Below are 20,168 nucleotides of genomic sequence, written 5' to 3' on the forward strand. Positions count from 1 at the left end.
TCTTGGGTACTGAGCAGGATTCACATCACATCTCCTCAGTCATAGCACAATTTCTCTAGCTCTGTTTATAGTAATCTGTGGGATTCTTTGACAGCAAGATGACATTTTGACTTTGGAGCAAATTTTTCTCATAGAAAGCACAATTACCCACTGACATGGTGATATGCAATTAAACACAGCCCTGCTGGACAATTCAGATATTTTCAAACATGCGAAGAGTGGATGCGTTATTCATTAGCACATGAAATTCTTCAGTCCTTGTGTATAGAGAGCCCTTTGGTTCTAAAGGCTTCAGTCATATGCAGTGGATGCATTCTGAAATTTTTAATTGCCTATTATTTAAATAAGAAATTTCAAATTTTTAAATGTAGGAGAATTCTGGAGCTAAAGCTAATATCTGTGGTGGATCAGACCTTTACTGTATGCAAAGGCTGTGTTTCAAGGAACATTCTTTGGCTCATAGTCTATCTAAACCCATTTAAGCAAAAAAAAATCCATATTATAAAGGAGTTTTATTATAGCGTAAAACGTAATATGCTGGAAATATGTATGAATTCTTATGAGTGCAATTGTTTTATTTAAACTCACTGAGGCATCATTAATGTACCACACTGAATGTGAAAGAGAGAAAAACTCCTTTTATATCTTTTCCATGTTTTGTCAAGTTCAGAAAGGGAATTCTTTTACTAGAGAAAGAGAAAGAGAGGGAGGGAGAGTTGTGTATGCACATGCATTCATATTTGTCTACATTTAGCCATTTCTCAATTAACTGCATGTAAAAGGACAGTTTTCATCTCACACTAATTTTCCCTGCCATCACTCAGAACCACCCTCCTCTCTCCTCAACGTGTATCCAGGAGAAATTGGTATGTTTTGACATTAGCCCAAACGAAACATAACTAAATGGAAGAGAAGTCTAAACTAAATTATTTGTTATGTCATCATTGAATAAATTAAGCATCAACAATGTGTTTAAAATCATGAAAAAATGAGATGAAGGTATAGTCTTTCTGTGGTACAGATGACATTAAAATACACTCAGAAAACATTGGACCTATTGTTCTATTTACACATCATGAACACATCATTAGTTAAAAGCAAAAGAATCTCACTCACTTCTTGGTTGCATATTATCGGATCGCCAGAGATTGGCAGAAATACTAAACTTCTGCAATATTCATCTACAGCATGGGATAGTATAATTACTTTGTGTAGTTTATTATGAAGATTTCATGAGCTAGAGCAAGGTCAGCAAACTATGGACCAAGTCAAACCTGGCCCGCCACCTTTGTTTTTCCAGCCCACAGCATAAGAATGGTTTTTACATTTTTTAATGATTTTTTAAAATCAAAACTATAATAATACTTCATGACACGTGAAAGCAATATAAAAATTCAAGTTCCAAATTCTTTAAAGTGATGTTGGAATGCATCTACACTCATTCACTTTTGTATGGTCTATGGTGATTTTCCACTACAACAGCAGAATAAGGCACTACAATAGTTGCAGCAGAGACCTTATGGTCTGCAAAGCCATCAAATATTTATTGCGTGGCCCTTAACAGAAAAAGTTTGTCAACTACCGAATTAAGCATGAAAATCACTTAGTACATAGTAGGGGCTTAATAAATGGTATTTATTTACATAAATATAGTCTTAACATATTCATATATATATTACATGGACTATAAATAATTTTGGTTCCCCAGGTGCTATTCATGGCTGCAAAATGTAGTATGGAGACCAGCTCAACAGAACTGCCAGGCTGCACTGGGCTCCAAAAAGGCTTTCTCCATCCCTTTCCCACTCCCCCAGGACCTGTCTCTACTCACCTTCTCCTTGGCAGAGAGGGTGAAGCGCATCTTCTGTGTGCCTCATCCATGGCTTTCAATGCTGGCTTAGATTACTGCTCAAAAACACCCACCTCCTGCCCCCACCATCTGCATGTGTGGAGTGCACTTTGGGAATGACCAAATGACTTACTTTGGGATGAACATGAACAGACATATCACAGCCTACTGGAGTCCTCGTTTTCAAACTATTCATCCTAGACCTCAGTTACAAGGGAAGCAAAAGTTGTTAGAACTCGAAATGCACTAATGAATTGGCCATCAATAAAATTAGCACCCACTTCAAACCTTCCTCATCACTGAGGTCATTCCTTCCCATCAGATCAGAGCCTTAATCTTCTCTCCTGCACGTCCAATTTTTCTGCCTTATTCAACCCAAGTCCTACCTCACTAGCCCAGGTGTCTGCCACCCAAACAGTTGTCGAGGTTACACTTTTCGGTCCATAAGAATACGGAAATGGATTATTTACAAGTATTAAGCCTCAGTTAAATTTATTCTTTCTGCCAGCCACATAGAAAAGAAAAACTCTGGTAAAAACATAAAATGCATTCAGCTGGGGTTACAGCTCATTTTTGCATGGGATCAGCTTCAGATTTTCATCTGGAATTGACTATTTTCAAATTCACATGTTTAAAAGTGATGAAAGAGAGAAATTAGGTTTATAGTCATTTCAGCAGTAAATGGTCTATGAACCATCTTGACACCCTCTCTTGAGACCCCTAGGTTCTTAGGCTTTAGGCAATTTAAAAGGGAAAAAAAATGGATGACTATGTTATTATCATTTATTGGCCCACTGAGGAGTTTGGCCAAGTAAAATATCTTCTAAGAGGAGGCCCCAAACCATCACTCCAGCAGGGTTTCCTGCTGGGTGGGGCATGCAGTCTTCACCACCATTCTCTAATAGCAAAAAGAAAGGGTTTATGTCATCAAGGAACAGAGAATTCTGCTTAGAAGGTACATATCCTTTGAAGATTCCACACCACTAAAATTCTTGGCTCAATTATGTAATTAAATTATCCAAATGNAAAGCTATGGAAGGCAGCACAGCAAACTAGTTAAGAACCCTGGTTGCAATCCTGCCTCCTCCTCTTACTAACTATGGAATCTAAACAAATGCCTCGCTTTCCATAGATATAAAATGGGGATAACAGTGTCCACCTCCATGGGCTGCCGTGAAGATTAAATAAGAATCCACAAACAGTATAGTGTTTGGCACACAGCCATCAGGAAATGTTAACTATCCTTATATTTTACATTATATAGTTTATTCTACAAGAAACAGTTTATTATTATAGTTAATCATCTCTATCATTAAGATTTAAAGGTTATATTTGAGACAATTCTAAAAAGATACTTCAAATGTCTGTTGTATCTCAAAAATTATATTTAATAATTAAAAACAGAAATTCAAAACCAACGTGGAACTATGACAGTAACTATAAATTGAATAAAATGTTCAGAGTGTCCTAGGGGGAAAAAAGATACGTTCGACAATAAAACTCACCTCTGAGCATGCCAAATGTCTGACATTGGTGAACCAGTCGACGTGAGCACGACAATGATCAAATGCATGAATGAGCTCGTGGGTGACCACTCTGTTCATATGAGCCTGATTACGAATATTATTCTGGCACAAAACAATCTAGAAGACACCAAAATAAGAGAAGTTGGATTATTTCTACAATCTACTCTCATTTCATGGATTCCACTCTCTCTCTCACACCAAAGGCCTCCCCTGCTTGGATTGCCTCCGCCCACATTTCTCCCCTGACCCCACACCTACCTATCTGTCAAGGCCCAGTATTAACCACATGCTCTGCTCCTTTAAGCCTTCCCAATGGCTAACATCTCCCTTCTCCTCTCGCTGGATCACAACAGCACTTACAGTAAGAACACTTATTCAGACACTGTCTTCACTGGGAGGACTGAAACAGTGTGTCTTGGACTCCACAGCATTGTGGAGTTTTGTGTCAGATTAAGAGTGTGGACTTCGGGGGCCGGCCGAGTGGCGCGATGGTTAAGAACTCGCTTGGGATGCCAGAGGGCCCCGTTTCGGATCCCACATATGAGGGCCAGTGAACACTGCCCTCCACAGCTAAGATGCTGAACAACAGCTCAACCTGGNATATATATAGAGAGAGAGACTTAATTTGTGGCCTAATATATGGTCTATCTTGGAAAATGTCCCATGTACACTTGAGAAGAATGGGTATGCTGTTATTGTGTAGAGTGTCCTGCACATGTCTGTTAGATCTAGTTGGTTTCTTATGTTTCAAGTCCTGTATATCCCTAGTTACCTTCTGTCTGGTTATTGCATCCATAATTGAGAGTGGGGTAGTGAAGTCTCCAATTATTTCTCCCTTGTATTTCTTCCTTCAATTCTGTCAACTTTTGCTTCACATATTTTGATGATGTTAGTAGGTATGTAAATGTCTATAATTGTTATATCTTCTTGCTCTATTGAAATTTTTATTAATATATAATGTCCTTTGTCTCTTGTAACCTTCTTTGATTGAAAGTCTATTTTGCCTAATGTTAGTATAGCCACCCCTGCTCTCTTTTGGTTACTATTTGCATGGAAAATTCTTTTCCATTCTTTCACCTTTTATCTGTTTGTGTTTGCATCATAAGTGAGTCTTTTGTAGACATCCTATAGTTCAATGTTTTGGTTTTTGTTTGTTTATTTGTCCATTCTGCCAAACTCTGTCTTTTAATTGGAGAGTTTAATTCATTTACACTTAAGTAATTACTGATAAGGAGGAATGTACTTCTGGCATTTTGCTATTTGTTTTTCTACATACCCTTGCAGCTTTTTTTCTCCCCCATTTCCTGCATTATTCTCTTTTGTGTTAATTTTTTGTAGTGAAACATATAAGCTTCTTTCTCATTTCCTTTTGTGTATTCAATGGCTGTTTTCCTTGTGGTTACCATGGGGATTACATTATAACAACTTAATGTTTTAACACTCTACTTTGAATTTATACCAGCATAACTTCAATAACATACAAAAATTCTCCTTTAAAACTCCTTCCCCATCTTTCAGTTGTTGATTTCACAAAAATATATATACATTATGTGCCCCAAAACATAAAACTAATAATTCTTTTAAATGTATTAGCCTCTTAAAGTATGTAGAAAAAGAAAGGTGGAGTTATAAAACATCATTTTTTCAGATATTCTCTCTGCCACTTTCTCTCTCTCTCTCTCTCTCTTCTCTTCTCCTTCTGGGGTCTCAGAATACAAATGTTGGTCAACTTGATGGTGTCCCGCAGGTCCCTTAGGCTCTGTTCCATTTTCTTCAATCTGTTTTCTTTCTGTTCCTCAGACTCAATAATTTTCAATGTCTTATCTTCAAGTTTACTGATTCTTTCTTCTACATATTCAAATCTGCCTTTGAATCCCTGAGTAGATTTTTCATTTCAGTTATTGTACTTTCCAGCTCCAGAATTCCTTTTTGGTTTCCTTTTAAGTCATCTATCTCTATTATTTCCATCTTGTTCATACATTGTTTCTTGACTTTCTCCACACGCTACTTTGGTTCTTTCAGCATCTTTAAGACAACTGTTTTAAATTCGTTGTCTAGTAGATCCACCATCAGGTCTTTTCCAGGGGGTTTACTGGGTTTGTTTTTTTTTCCTTTAAATGAACCACATGTTCTTATGTATGCCTTGTGTATCCTTTGTATGCCTTGTGATTTTCTTTTTTTTTCTTTTTTTTTATGAAAACTGGCCATTTGAATCTACTTATGTGGTAACTCTGAAAATCAAATTCTCCCCCTACCTCCAGGTTTGCTGTTGTTTTGGGTTTTGGGTTGTTTGTTTTGAGTTTTGGGTTGTTTGTTTTTGTTATAGGCTGTCTCTGTACCAAGGATCCACCTGAAGTATAAACTTAAGGTCTTCTTGGGTCTTTTCTGAACCTGCGTCTTTCCCTGGGCACAAATAGGGATTTTCTAATTACCCATGTATATGCCTTTCTGTTTTGATTTGTTTGTTTGTTTGTTTCTAAATGTTCCAGTCTTCAATGTTTGGCTCCCAAAAGAGGGAAAAGGTAAAAATGAACAGGGGGGCGGGGGGAGCAGCAGCCCTTTAAACAGCCTGTAAGTCACTTCAGCCAGACAAAAAGCACTTCGTAAAAATTGGAAGCGGTACAACAATGCCACCTCCTCCTTTTCTGAACCTCTGTGAAAATAAGCAGCAATCAGCAATCAGAGAAGATCCCAAATATACGGACAGGGAGGACAGGGTGCTTTCTGCCCACGCTGGTTCCCACCCACAATCTGTGATCCAGGAACACATGCATAGCTCCTGCCACAGNCATCCTAATGAATTTTGTCAGCAGTCCATTAAATTTTTTGCTTTTCTATTGGGTGTGTAGTAGTTTCTCATTGTGGTTTTAATTTCCATTTATTAGATGATTAATGATATTAAAACACTTTTCATGTGTTGATTAGCCAATTATGTTATCACCCTTTTAAAGTATCTGCTCAAGTGTTTTGTTATTATTTATGGGTTGTTTGTCTTTTTATTGAGTTATAGAAAGTCTTCATATTTTCACATAAGAAGCCTTTTTCAGATAAATGTATATATTCTTCTAGTCCATAATTTTCTTAATATTTTTTAATATTTTTTAATATTTTTCCGTTTTCTTAATATTTTTCAATGAACATGTCTTTAATTTTGAATTTAGTCTAATTTACCAATTAAAAACATTTATGGTTCTCACTTTCTGTGTCTTTGATGTAGTTTAATCCATTTTGAGTTAATTTTTGCATATGGTGTTAGATAAAGACCCAAGTTCATTAGTTTGCATCCAGGATTCTCAGCACCATCTTAGACTGTGTTTTCCTCATTGAATGGTCTTGGCACCCTTGTCAAAAATCATATAACCATATATGTGAGGGTTTATTTCTGAACTCCCTACTCTGTTCCATTGGTTTATAAATCCCCCAGCTTTGTGGTTTTGTTTTTCTTTTGTTTTGTTTTGTTTGTTTTTTTCAAGATTCTTTTGGCTATTCAGGCTTTCTTGAGGTTCTATGTGAATTTTAAGATGGGTTTTTCTATTTCTGCAAAAAAAAACTGTCATTGGAATTTTGATTGCACTAAAGCTGTAGATCACTTTGAATACTATTAACATTTTAACAATATTAAGTCTTCTAATCCATGAATATGGAATGTGTTTCCATTTATTTATGTTTTCTTTAATATGTTTCAGCAATGATTTATAGTTTTCCTTGTACAAGTCTTTCACCTGCTTGGGTGTCTTTTTCTTGCCTATTGTTCTAGCTAGGACTTCCAGTAACATGTTGAATAGAAGTAGCAAAAGCAGCAACCCTGCCTTGTTCTTGATCATAGAGGAAAAGTGTTCAGTCTTTCACCATTGAGTATGATGCTCGCTGTGGGTTTTCCATATATGGCTTTCATTATGTTGAGGTAGTTTCCTTCTATTCCTAGCCTGTTGATTGTTTTTATCATTAAAGGGTGTTGAGTTTTGTCAAATGTTTTTTCTGTATGTGGTCTTTTTCCTTCATTGTTAGTGATGTATATTACATTGATCAAATTTCAGCTGTTGAATCATCCTTGCACTCCAGGAATAAATTCCACTTGGTCATAGTGTGTAATCCTTTTATTAGGATGCTCAATTTGGTTTGCTAGTATTTTTTGAGAATTTTTTTTCAATGTTCATAAGGGATATTGGTCTATAGTTTTCTTGTAATCGGTTTGTCTGGCTTTCCTATCAGAATAATTCTGGCCTCATAGAATGAGTTGGACAGTATAATTTTTTCAGAAAATTTGAGAAAGATGGGTATTAGTTCTTTTTTAAATGTTTGGTAGAATTCACCAATGAAGCAATCAGGTCCAGGGATTTTCTTTGTTGGGAGATTTTTTATTACTAATTCAAACTCCTTACTAGTTATAGGTCTAACCAGATTTTCTATTTCCTCATGGTTTGGTGTTTGTAGATGTTGTGTTTCTAGGAATTTGCCCATTTCATCTAGGTGATCCAGTTTGTAGGCATACGGTTGTTCACAATACTCTCTTATAATCCTTTTTAATTTTGTAGAATCAGTAATAATGTCCCCACTTTCATTTCTAATTTTAGTAATTTGAGGTCTCTCTTTTTTTCTTAGTCCATCTAGCTAAAGTTTTGTCAATTTTGTTGATTTTTCAAAGAATCAACTTTTTTTGTTTCATTCATTTTCTCTGTTTTTTTGTTCTCTATTTCACTGGTCTCTGCTCTAATCTTTATTAATAATTTCCTCCTTTTTGCCAACTTCGTGTTTAGTTTGCTCTTTTTTCTAGTTTCTTAAGTTGTAGAGTTAGGTTAAAAAAAGAAATATTTGAGATATTTCTTGTTTTTTTTAACATAAGCATTTATAGCTATAAATGTCCCTCTTAGCACTGCTTTTGCTGTGTCCCATAAGTATTGGTATGTTGTATTTTTGTTTTTATTCATCTCTAAGTATTTTCTAATTTCCCTTGTTGTTTTTTCTTTGGCCTGTTGGTTATTTAAAAGTGCACTCTTTAATTTCCACAAATTTGTGAGTTTTTCAATTTTCCTTCTGTTATTTATTTCTAACTTCATCCCTTTGTGGTAGGAGGTGTAGATCTATCTTTTTAAATATATTGAGACTTGGGCCGGCCGAGTGGCGCGTTGGTTAAGAGTTGGCTTGGGACGCCAGCTCTGAGCAGCAGGGCCCCAGTTCGNTTATATGGTAGTTCTATTTTTTAATTTCCATAGTGGCCGCACCAATTTACATTTCCACCAACAGAACGCAAGTGTTCCCCTTTCTCCAAATCCTTACCAACACTTGTTATCTCTTGTCTTTTTTATGATAGCCATTCTAACAGGCATGCGGTGATAGCTCATTGCAGTTTTGATTTGCATTTCCCTGATGTTTAGTGATGTTGTGCATCTTTTTTTGTATCTGTTGGTCATCCGTATGTCTTCTTTGGGAAAATGTCTATTCAGATCTGCCCATTTTTTAATTGAATTGATTGCTTTTTACTATTGAATTGTATGAGTTCTTTATAGTTTTTGGATATTAAACCCTTATCAGATATATGATTTGCGTTTTCTCTCATTCTCATTCTCGTCGATGGTTTCCTTTGCTGTGCACAATGTTTTTAGTATGATGTATATCATATTTTTGACACTTGTAGATCTCATTGGTGAAAACAGTATGTCATAGTTTACATACCTCTTACTATGAGTAAGGTCACATAAGTCTTATGCTGAAGAGGAACCCATTTGTATTTTCTACCATGTCATTTGCGCTTTTCTGTTGTTGTTTTTTTATAAAGGTGTAAAAAAATTAGTCATTTTATTATAAATAACATTAGGTATTCCATGATTCATTGTTGAAAATATTGTCTTTTATTTAACTATTTTTCAAAGATTTAAAAAATGCCATTAAGTATATCAATATAATTTTTATGGTTTCGTGATTTTTATGTTACTTCAGGCTTTTTAATTCTAAGGTTATTTTTAAAAATACCGTGTTCTGGTATTTTTATGGCTTTCCTTTCTATTAACATCTTGGATATCTCTGGGATTTATTTGGGTATCGGAATGATTTAGGGATTTAACAGTTTTTTCCAAATGTCCCCAATTTTCCCCAAACCATTTACAGAATATTTCATTCTTTCCCACTAAGTTTACCTTTTTGGTCTGACACTCAGGTCACAAAGCTTCTCCCCTGGAAACTGGGTACAAGTTTCCTTGGGAACCAGGTAGTTTGTTCCACGTCATCCCTTTCCATAGCCCTTGCCCCGCTGCCCCTGCCCCATTCTAAGGCCTTCACACAAAGGGTCTCCTCTTGTCTGGAAGTCTCATTCCTCCCCCGCTTAACTTGCTACCTCTTCCTTATACTCAGGTCTCAGTTTAAATGTTACTTCCTCTAAGTTGGGTACCATGTTGCATATCCCCAAGTCACCCCACACGAATTCTTCTTCTTTGGTGCAGCTGTTCCCCACGATGACAAAGATCCAATCTACGTTGGTCACTTCAGTATCCCTAGAGCCTAATATGATATAACAGATAGTGAGTGCTTCATAAATATTTATTTAATAAATACACCGTCTATTTTTTCCGTCAGATTCATTCTCCTCCTCATGCTGTGGCTGGGAGAATGAGGAGGATCTGTGGTTCCCTCAGTGAGTCCTGAGTCTTAGAGGCTCCTGGGGCCTCCTACTAGTAAGTGGCCACTCCAGTGGCCTACCTAGCCCCCCATCAGACATGCCTGGCTTTGACCCTACAGACCCAGATTTGGAGGGTGCATATAGCTATGGCCTTTGCTCTGGGACACTGGGACTTACTAATTTTCAGGGTAGGTGGGGAAGCATTATGTTAGAAGAGTTTTCTTAGCGCGGTTTGATTTTTTTTTCCCCCTCTTATTTTACCGCCTTGGGTGTGAGGCAGTATGAATGCAGTTAGCACTCAGAGAAGCTCTCACTTGCCACTTAGGATGTCTGTCACATGATTAATTTTTTACTTTTAACTTAGCCTTGGTACCTGCTGAGTGAACAATATTGTCCTTATAAACTTCCAGATATTCTACTTGGTAATTTCTATATTTCAAATTCTGCTCTTGGGGATTCTAATACTTGCACTATAAAAGTTAGAAATAGAAATCAGGAGGGAAGAGAAAGAAAAAAGAAAATAATGCAAGAAAAATACAGGTTATTAGCAGAATGTTGGGCTTATGCGTCTCAAATATTTTAAATTCAGAAAAAAAGTTTAAAAATTCAAGTGCAACATTATCATCCACAAATTAAAATTTAATTAATTATACACTCAGGGTATTGTTCTGAAGTGAGTTTAATTAACAAATAACTCGATTTGGTAATATCTTGGCTGGATATCTCTATCCCCTTGAGAAAGAGGAAGTTGAATAGTTGAAACAGCATGGTCTGATGGCTGCACACTAAGATTATCCTGTTTCATTTTTCTGTCTGCCCTTCTCTCTCTCTCCCTAGGGCAGAAATGCACAAAACAATGGCTTTCTAATTGTTCAGCACTCAATTATCTGCCTAGCAAAGACTGTGTTTATGCCAGTTCTTATATGATTTTCAGTTTTTAAAAAAAGAGTATTGCATTTAGATTTCAGTGCTTATTAATCTTTAATTCATTTCACCCAGTTTGAGATAAAAACTTAATTGTGGAAAATTTCAAACATTTACAAAGTACACAGAATAGTAGTATAATGAATATCCTGTACCCATCACTCAAGTTTGACAATTATCAACATTCTGCCACCTTNCATTTGCCTACATTTAAATCTTATAACCTAAACTACTGGACAGCTGACTGAAATTGATTTATTATTGCTCAGAGTTCTTGTTTACCAACTAAAGCCAGATGTTAAGGTAAAGGACAAGCTACTAACCAAAAAAGCGATGGCTCAGTGCCCTGGTTTTTGACCTTAGAACTCTTCCCATGGTCCATGATTGGGGACTGGGCGCTCCTTCCTTTTACCTCATACTCTAAGTCTATTTATAATGCACAGTCCATTCTCAACCATCTATTTGAGGCTTTGGGTTTTCATTGATTGTGGAGTTGGGTTTTAACTCTGGTTTACCTCATTATCCAAAGACCAGATATCTGGGTACACTTTGCTAGTACCCAGAAGCCTCAGTGACTTCTCTGTCATTTCTGAGAATGAAACCCATGGTCGCTCACATGGCCCCCTCCACCTATGAGCAACCACTCCAGCGGCCTAAGTATTCAGGTAGGTGTTGCCCATCTTCATCCATATATGGATTTATTTTTGTTTTTAGTGGACATTCAGAAGATACCTCCCAGCCCTCTTGCAGTTGGAAGGGACCATGTGCCTGGAAAAGAAGTTCCAGGTGGACATATTCAAGGATTTTCAGGAGGAAATCATGAAGGACTATAATGTGGTCAACTCTGTGGGATGGAGAAAATCTGAGCCTTCATGAATTATTCCAAAGCCACGAATTTGGACATTAACAAATTTCGACGTCTCCAAGACTTCCAAGTGGATTACTCCCCTCTCCCCAGTTCCCCCTCCCCCATGGGTGAAGAGGGCATCCACAAGCAACACGCAGTGGCAGCAGGAGGTGGCGGCGGTGAGGGCAGAAAGCTATGCCCCTGCCAGTCTTCCAGCAGGCCCACCACCGTGATCAGCCAACCCCCTATACCACCCACTGGCCAACCCATCCAGGAAGATGCCAAATGGACAAGCCAGCACTCAGACACACGGTCTTCGGAAAAACAAAAAACCCCTTAGCCCTAGGTTGGTTGGTTGGTTGGTTTTTTTGTTTGTTTGTTGTTTGTTTGTTTGTTTGTTTGTTTGTGAAGGGGGGAAGGCAAGAGTCTGTGGGGGTGCCCAGTCCCAGGAGAGCAGACATAGAAGGGACATGCTTAGAGTCGTTAGGATGGTCCTTCGTGCTGAGTAGCAATGTGCACACCATTTGGGCTCTCAGAGGTACTCTGGGCAGGAGCCTACATATACCCCCTTCGCTCTCCTCTCTCTATGACTCTTCTTCACATATTAGCTTCCTCTAAGGTGGGGAGGGAAAGGGGGGAAATTATATATATCAAGTTTTAAATTACTGATATTTTGACTGGATTACCAAAATCACTCTGCAGCCCTGCCCACGGATGGTAGGCTGCAACCTTGGTTCCCACACCACGACTTCCTCCTGCACCCCCAAAAGTAGGGCCTATGGGTCCCATTGCCCAGCACCATCCCATGGAACACAGTGAGAGCGCCCAGAAGTAGAGCAACCATCATAGGTCTATGAGGAGGAAAGCCAGACACTAAGGATGGAAGAGCAGGAAGCTGGATGGAGCCTGGAACTGCATGGCTTCCCTGAGCATTTGCACCAGCCCTGGGCTGCCTTCCTCTGGACTTATTTTCTCTTACACGAGAAAAATAAACCTCCATTGGGTTAAGCCACAACTGCTGAGTTTCTATTATAGGGAGCCCAACACAGTTCTGCTGATAAACTCTCCCTTCTTTCTTATCACTTCTCACATTGTATTGTTTGTAGTTGCTTCTTGTCTGAGTCTACCCCCAAGATAATAAGGCCCATGAGCACATAGTTATTTTATCAGACTCCTCTTCTGCCTTATCTTGGACCATTTTGTAGTCCAGCCTTGGGCACGGCAACCAGCAGATGAAAACTGACAGCACATTCTCTCAGCTGCACCAGTATCTCTTGCTTTCTATTGGGTTTCTCTGCCTNAAAAAAAAAAAAAAAAGAGTGTGGACTTCGGAATGAAATAGACAGATTCAAATTCTAGCCCCATTCCTTACTCATTCGGTGACCTTGGGCAAGTCTCTTAACTGCCTGTGCTTCAGTTTCCTCCACTATAAAAAGGAGATAGAGTACCTACCTCATAGAATTGTGAGAATTAAATGAGAATATATATAAAATGCTTCTTATCAAGTTTCTGAATGAGCAATGAATCAATAATGAATGACCACCACTGTCCCATTCTACTAGAATTGCCAGGGGAAATCCTCAGAACCTTCAGAAAGAAGTGCAAAAAGCAAACAGCACACTGAATAATAAAGACATGAGGTATCCTAATAATAACAGTTACCATTTATTGTGTACTTCCTATGTGCCAGACACTGAAATATGTGCAAGATAGTTCATATGCATTCATTCAACATCCATTTATTCACCTAATATTTATTGAGGCCTATTATTATATTTATAATCTACTAACAGAGACAGAAATTAATCAAATATTTACCAAAATGCTTAAAAACACACCATGACACTTGCCATGAGAAAAGCCCAGGTGGTCATGAGTACTTATAATGGGGATGCCTGACCTGGCCTGAAAGGCTGGGAAAGGTTTCTCTGCAGAAGGAATGTTTACGCTGGGGTTCAATGGATGAATGGGAGTTAAATTTGAGAAGGGAAGGGAGCATTCCAGACAGAGAGAACAACCTGTGCAAAGGGTAGGGGGAGGGTTGAAAGAATAGAATGTGAGAAGCTGAAAGCAGGCCTATGTTGCTGAAGCGCAGAGTTGGAGGTGGTAGGCATGAGATAAGGCTGGTGAGGTCAACAGTGGCCAAATCATTGAACTCCTTGTCTTTATTCGGAGAGCAATGGGAAGTCACTGGAAAGGAATGGTGTAACAGTTTTATTTCGTCTTTCTCCTTTTGACTATAGTTGGGAAAATAAACAGAAGATGACCAAAACTAGATGCAAAGAGACTAGTTGAACGGTAATAAAGTATTCCGGTCAAGGGGTAATGGTACCTGACCTAGGATAGTGGGAGCCAGAAAAGGTATCTGGGAGGTAAATTGGACAAAATTTAGTGATGGATAGACTATGGGAAGGGAATTGGAGGTATCAAGAATGATTCCCTAATTTCTGGCTGTGTAATAGGAGGGATGGTGGTACCATTCACTGAAATACGCAAAACTAAAAGACCAGGTTATATGGGGATGAGACCATGGTAAAAATTACCAGTTTGGACATGTCAGGTCTGAGGTGCCTTGTGGGCATCCAAGTGTAGGCATTAAGTGGGCATTTGGATATAGTGATGTGGAGTTCAAAAGAGAGCTCTGACCTAGGAAAATAAATGAGATCATCTTGGCAGAGTATAAACGAAGGGGATCTAACACCAAGGATTAAGGGACTTCAACATTTAAGGGCTGGTAGAGAAAGCTGAGCTAGCAAAAGAGCAACAGAAGAATGCTGCATACCGAAAACCATGGGAAGAAAGTGTTTGGCATTACCTGCTAAAGTCAAGTGTTATGCATACCATATGACCCAGCAGTTCCTCTCCTAGCCATAACTTTTGCACATGTGCACCAGGAAAAAAAAGGTAAAAATAGTCACAGCAGCATTATTCAAAATAAAAAGTTAGGGGGCCAGCCGAGTGGCGCGAAGGTTGAGAACTCGCTTGGGATGCCAGAGGGCCCCGGTTCGGATCCCACATNTCTAGGTCTGTGCACAGTGCCTTAGAAATAAAAAATTTATGATCAAAGGATGGCTATAGCCTCAGCTCATCCAATGAGCTCCTCCTACTGGTTTTGCTAAATATGAAAGGAGTCTAAAGAGAGGAAGTTTCACTGAAAAACCAGAGCATTACAAAATCAAAGAGTAGGAACCAAGGGAGTTAAAGCTTCCGAGTGACAGCTGGGTCTCTGATGCCTGGAGCAGGATGAGCCAAGGCCAGACTCTGCCATGGACAGAGCTTCCCAAGATCCTCAGGGCCCGACCCATAAGCTTCCTTGTCCAAGTACTCTGCTTACCCGCAACTTTACAGGGGCTTTCTGGCAATAATATCTTAACTAAGAAATTCAGCTCTAATAAGAACATTGCACAGGACAAGAGTAGTGGGAGAGAATTTTTGAACAAGGTACCTCTTCCCATTATCTCCAGACAAGGGCAGCACACTCCCCTTACTCTGCACACAAATCATCTTAAGAGGGAAACGAACGGTTTAATTCAGGCATAAAAACGAGCGGATAGTTGTAAGTTTCTAGCTTAACTTAGAATCAATTCTTAATTAATTCTAATTGCTTACTTAATCTCTGACATTTTGGGTGAATGGGTAGTGGATTTTGTTTTTCAGTCTAAGGGCATAAGGGCACACACAAAGAGTAAACTATAAACGCAGAAAATAATAAAGGTTGGAAAGCTACACAGCCAACTTATTGGTACATGTGGAGAGGTGAGGAACTAGGGAAGAAAAAGAGTATGAATGGGGACTTTTTTCTTAATTGATATAATTCTACATTGTTTGAATTTATTACAATAAGAATGTTTTTATGTGTAACTTATGAAATTTTATTTTTTTATAAATATCATCTAAAATTATATTATTCTTTGTGATATACTTACCCCTCTAGATAGGGATCCATGTTCTCTCTTTGGTCAATTTGTTCAGTGATTCCACACACCAGCTCCTTTAGGGCATCTGTCCCCAGACCAAGCACTGCAGGGGCTTCAAAGACCATCCTCATAATGACAAACATTTATGGAGTGCTGACTATGTGCCAAGCACTGTCTCAAGAACTTTATCATTCAATCCTCACCCAAGTGTGGCAGTACTAGAATTATACCCATTCTTCAAATGAGCAAACAAGGCACAAAGAGATTAAATTGCCTAGGACCATTAAGCTGACAGGAATGGAGCTAGAATTCAAACCCAAGAAATTTAGCTTCAAGCCATGTCCTTAATCACTATACTATTTTACCTCCCTAAAAATGAAACACTTCCCAATTTCTGAGTCAATCTAGTCAGAGAGAAATGAAGTGACCAATCACAATGTTATGTGTTAAATGGTCTAATAAAGGTACACACAAAGAAAAAAAGAGAAAGAAAACTTGACTGAGTGTGGTTGGGAGAGGTAGGGAGTGTTTCCCAGAGGAAGCCCCAGCCAAGCCAAGAGCTGGTCTCATCACAGAGCTAAGGGAGGAAAAAGTCACGAATATCTACTGCACACCTGCTGTTTACCAGGAACTCGGTGAGTGTCTTACACAGGTCACCCCAGTCTTTCCCCATTGTAGCCCTAGAAATAGATGGTATTGTCCTCATGTTACTGACCAAGAGACTGCTATCCAAGAACTAATATAACTTGCCCAAAACTGAACAATTACCAGGTGCCAGAGCCATGATATGAACCTTAATATGTCTAACTCAGAAGCCCATGCTCTTTCCACTCTCCACCCCCTACTAAAAGAGAGAGAGAGAGAGAGAGAGATGCACGTGCATGCGCGCGCGCGCGCACACACACACACACACACACACACACACACACAGTAGGAAGAGAAAAGGGAGAAATAGCAGGTAAAGACATTAAAAACATCCTGGCACAATAATCCTCCATGCTCTCATGGACTCTCTTATAAGATGAACTTCCATCCCCAGAAATGTTTGTGCAAATGTTGACATCTGTCTGCCCTTCCATGAAAGACCTAAGGTGAAAGTTTAGACTACTCAACCCCTAGGGGACCTTAAATCTAGAGAATACATTATTCCATAGAATAACTCTAAGTTTCCACGGTACACGGGTACTCTGAGAAGTTAAGTGTAACCACAGAATAAAGTGATGTTTGAAATTTGTTTTGTTTCTGTGACTACAGTTCTCATCCTTTGTCATCCTTATAGGGGCCTCACTCTTTTCAAGTTCACTTATAACTTTTAAGAGGCAAATCTAATGACCATTTCCCTGTTCTCATCTTACTGTATCTCTCAGGAGCAGTAGACACACTTTCTCCCTAAATCACTTTTTTAATTTGGTTTCCCTAACACCACACCTCCCCAGCTTTCTGCCTACTGCGCTGGCTATTTCTCCTCCATCTCTTTTGCTGGCTCCTCCTCCCCTCCCCCCTCTATATTGGCGTGACCTAAGATGCAGTTCTGGACTGTCTTCTCTAGGATCTATACTCTCCCCCAAGGTCAGCTGGTCCAGTCCCTGGTCTTCAAATGCCATCAATATGCAAATGATGCCTTTTAAATGTATATCTTCAACTCTGACTTATCTGGTATCAGTGTTTTGATGTCCAATAAGCCTCTGAAACTAACCATGCTCAAATGGAACTCTTAGTTTCCATCCCCTAAAACTCCCATCTCTGGATTGCTCAGGACAAATGTCTCTTTCCCTCAATCCCCACATCTAATCCATCAATATATCTTATTGTTTCTCTCTCCAAAGTGTATTTTGGAATCAACAACTTCTCTCCATTTCCACTTTAGTTCAAAGCCCCCATTGTACCTAAAATAGCCTAAACTGTCTTCCCACTCCCACTCTGGCCCCCACAGTCATTCTCCTCACAGTAGCTAGAATGATTTTTTTTAACTCTTCAACAGCTTTTGACTTCACATAGAATAAAATCTAAACTCCTTACTAAGGCCTTACACAATCCAACATAGCCCAATGACTGCCTGCCTCTCCTTCCTCATTTTCCATTCTCCCTCTCTTGCTCACAAGGCTCCAGCTACAAGAGCTCCTTCCAGAGCCCCGAACATGCCAGGTTTGCTATGCCTCAGGGCCTTTGCACTTGCCGTTTCCAATGCTTGGTATGCTCTTCTGCCTCCCTAGCTGACTCCATCTCCTTAAACACTCCTTTATAGAGGCTTTTTCTCATCCCACATCTATCATTCTCAACCATATTACCCTATTTTATTTTCTTTACAGCCTCTATGTTAACTTGTTTATTGTCTTTATTCCCACTGGAAAGTGAGCTTTAAGAAAGCTAGGGCTTCATCCATTATGTTCACCAGTATCCCAGTACCCTGAATGATGTCTGGCACATAATAGGAGCTCAATAAATATTTGTTAAAGAAATGGGTATAAGTATGGAAGAAAGGTTTTTGGTTAACTGGGAGGTTTTGGTTAAGTCATGATTTCATGCCACAACTGGAGTCACAGGTGTTAAAAACATTGATCTCTGTTATAAACAAGTGAGTTCAGAGTTCCAAGTGGCCCAAGTTAGGAACCGAGTGGTTCCTAACAAGTTTACATCGGATCTGTGACTTGTTAATAGTGCTGTGAGAGATTGCAACCAGTAACTCTCAGGATCAACTCCTTTTGTTTTGCATCCTCAATTTCTTCTTAATGTAGGAAACAGAGTTTAAATGATGAATTGGCCCATTTCTTCCAGAACCCTACAGTGTACTTANATCCAGGAACACATGCATAGCTCCGGCCACAGGGCAGTGTGGTGGGAGATAAGGAGCTACTACTGTGCTAAAGAGCTGCAAGTAACCAAAACTGGCAGCAATTTACCATCCAAGCCTTCCCCTGGAAGTGGCAAGCCTTCAATAGACTCCAGAAGTCCACAATATTTACCTCAGACAGATTCCGCCAGTGTCATTGTGTCTAGGTGGGGAGACAGACTTCTGTTGTTTCCTACTCCACCATCTTCCCAGACTCCTCACACCATGTTTTAATGTTTAATAAGTTATTAAGCTTGAGGAATCCCTTTATAATTTATATTTAATCAATTTTTAACTCAAAAGAATCCTGTCAACTTCATTATCTTTAACCCTTTCATTAGCCTCCTCTACACCAGGCGTCACGGTCTTTCAGTCTGGACATAGGCCAAGAGGTGTTTGCTGCGACAGGTGGAAGACGCAGTTACCAGTTAAGAGGGATAGGTAAGATGACCATGTTTTCTGAATCCAAAACTCAGATCAAGGCTTGACAAAATATTTGAGAATGATTATGTAAAAATCTTCTAAATGTATAAATATTAAATTCAACTGCATGATAAATGTAATGCGCTGCCTTTACTTAAAAAAAAAAAAATGTAATCAGGACTAGCCCCAGAAATTTAAGCCATATAGTAGAGCAGGGGGAGGGAAGGCATTGATCATTGAATCAATTATTCCCAACTTTCAATCTTTGTGTGTTTTGACCATAACACATCTCAATGAATGTCCTAGAATGAGATCCACACACTTAATGTAAATACCAACAGTGGTCACCTATCAACATCATACAAAGGCACACTTCACAGGTTTCATAATCAAATTCTAAAATAATTACATGTAATAAAATAAAATCATAATAATAAATAATACACAAATATAAAAAACACAAGTACAGTCCAGAAAATACAAAACTGTAATTTATTTGCCTTATTTACCAAATGGTTAGCTATAAAGATATCATTTTTGTCTTGGAATTTAAAGCAGTTTCATTTTTTACCAGAGTTACTTTTTCTGATCATATGCTAGAATCGGCATCTTCTGTTTTATCTTGATTTAATTGATCATTTACATTTTATACGTTTGTGCACTTGAGAACCATATTTTCTCCATGATCATTGAAACTCTGTAATATAAAATGTCATTGTCTTCATATATTTGAGTAGTACCGATCACGGTTTTGAAAGTCTCTATGAGCATATCTTGCATAAGTCTTGTTATGTGGGATCCTTCCAAAAGGTTCATGGTCATTGAAACAAGATTCAAAAACTTCATCAACAGCCTTTTGAGCTACTTCTTTGCTGATATTCCTAACAGCCAGGATAGAAAGAATGGCTCTGTCTCTCACACAAGTCTAAAGAGAAAAATTATTTAGGTATAAGTAAAATTATTTAGGTATAAGTAAGACCTCCTCCAATTTTCTCATCTTTTCCAATAATACAAGCAGATGTCATTGTCTGAAGTTCTAGGCAGTATTTGCCAAACGATAACTCTCAATTTGCAAAATCATAGAAAAGTGTATAAACAAGGTTCTGATTGAATTTTTAATAAAACTTAAATAAATTTAAAATATATTTTACTTCTGCAAGTCTCTTTAACTTTTCAGTTGATCAATGCTAGATCACTTTTCCTTCAAGAGGCGCACTCTCCCATGCAGACAACAGGAAA

General features: G+C 38.5%; 1 protein-coding gene across 1 annotated transcript in view; it reads right to left on the minus strand.

Moving 5' to 3' along the window:
* Nucleotides 1-2,693: 2,693 nt before the first annotated feature.
* The window catches only part of ATP23 (ATP23 metallopeptidase and ATP synthase assembly factor homolog), a 34,100-nt gene continuing 16,625 nt past the window's right edge, over nt 2,694-20,168 (minus strand). Inside the window, exons 4-5 of the mRNA XM_019657564.1 lie at nt 3,355-3,492; nt 2,694-2,747 (exon numbers count right to left, since the gene is read on the minus strand). Coding sequence (XP_019513109.1) covers nt 2,694-2,747; nt 3,355-3,492 — 192 coding nt within the window. The remainder of the gene's footprint in view (nt 2,748-3,354; nt 3,493-20,168) is intronic.

Source organism: Hipposideros armiger, unplaced genomic scaffold (genome assembly GCF_001890085.2).
Source record: "Hipposideros armiger isolate ML-2016 unplaced genomic scaffold, ASM189008v1 scaffold_277, whole genome shotgun sequence".
Taxonomy (NCBI): Eukaryota; Metazoa; Chordata; class Mammalia; order Chiroptera; family Hipposideridae; genus Hipposideros; species Hipposideros armiger.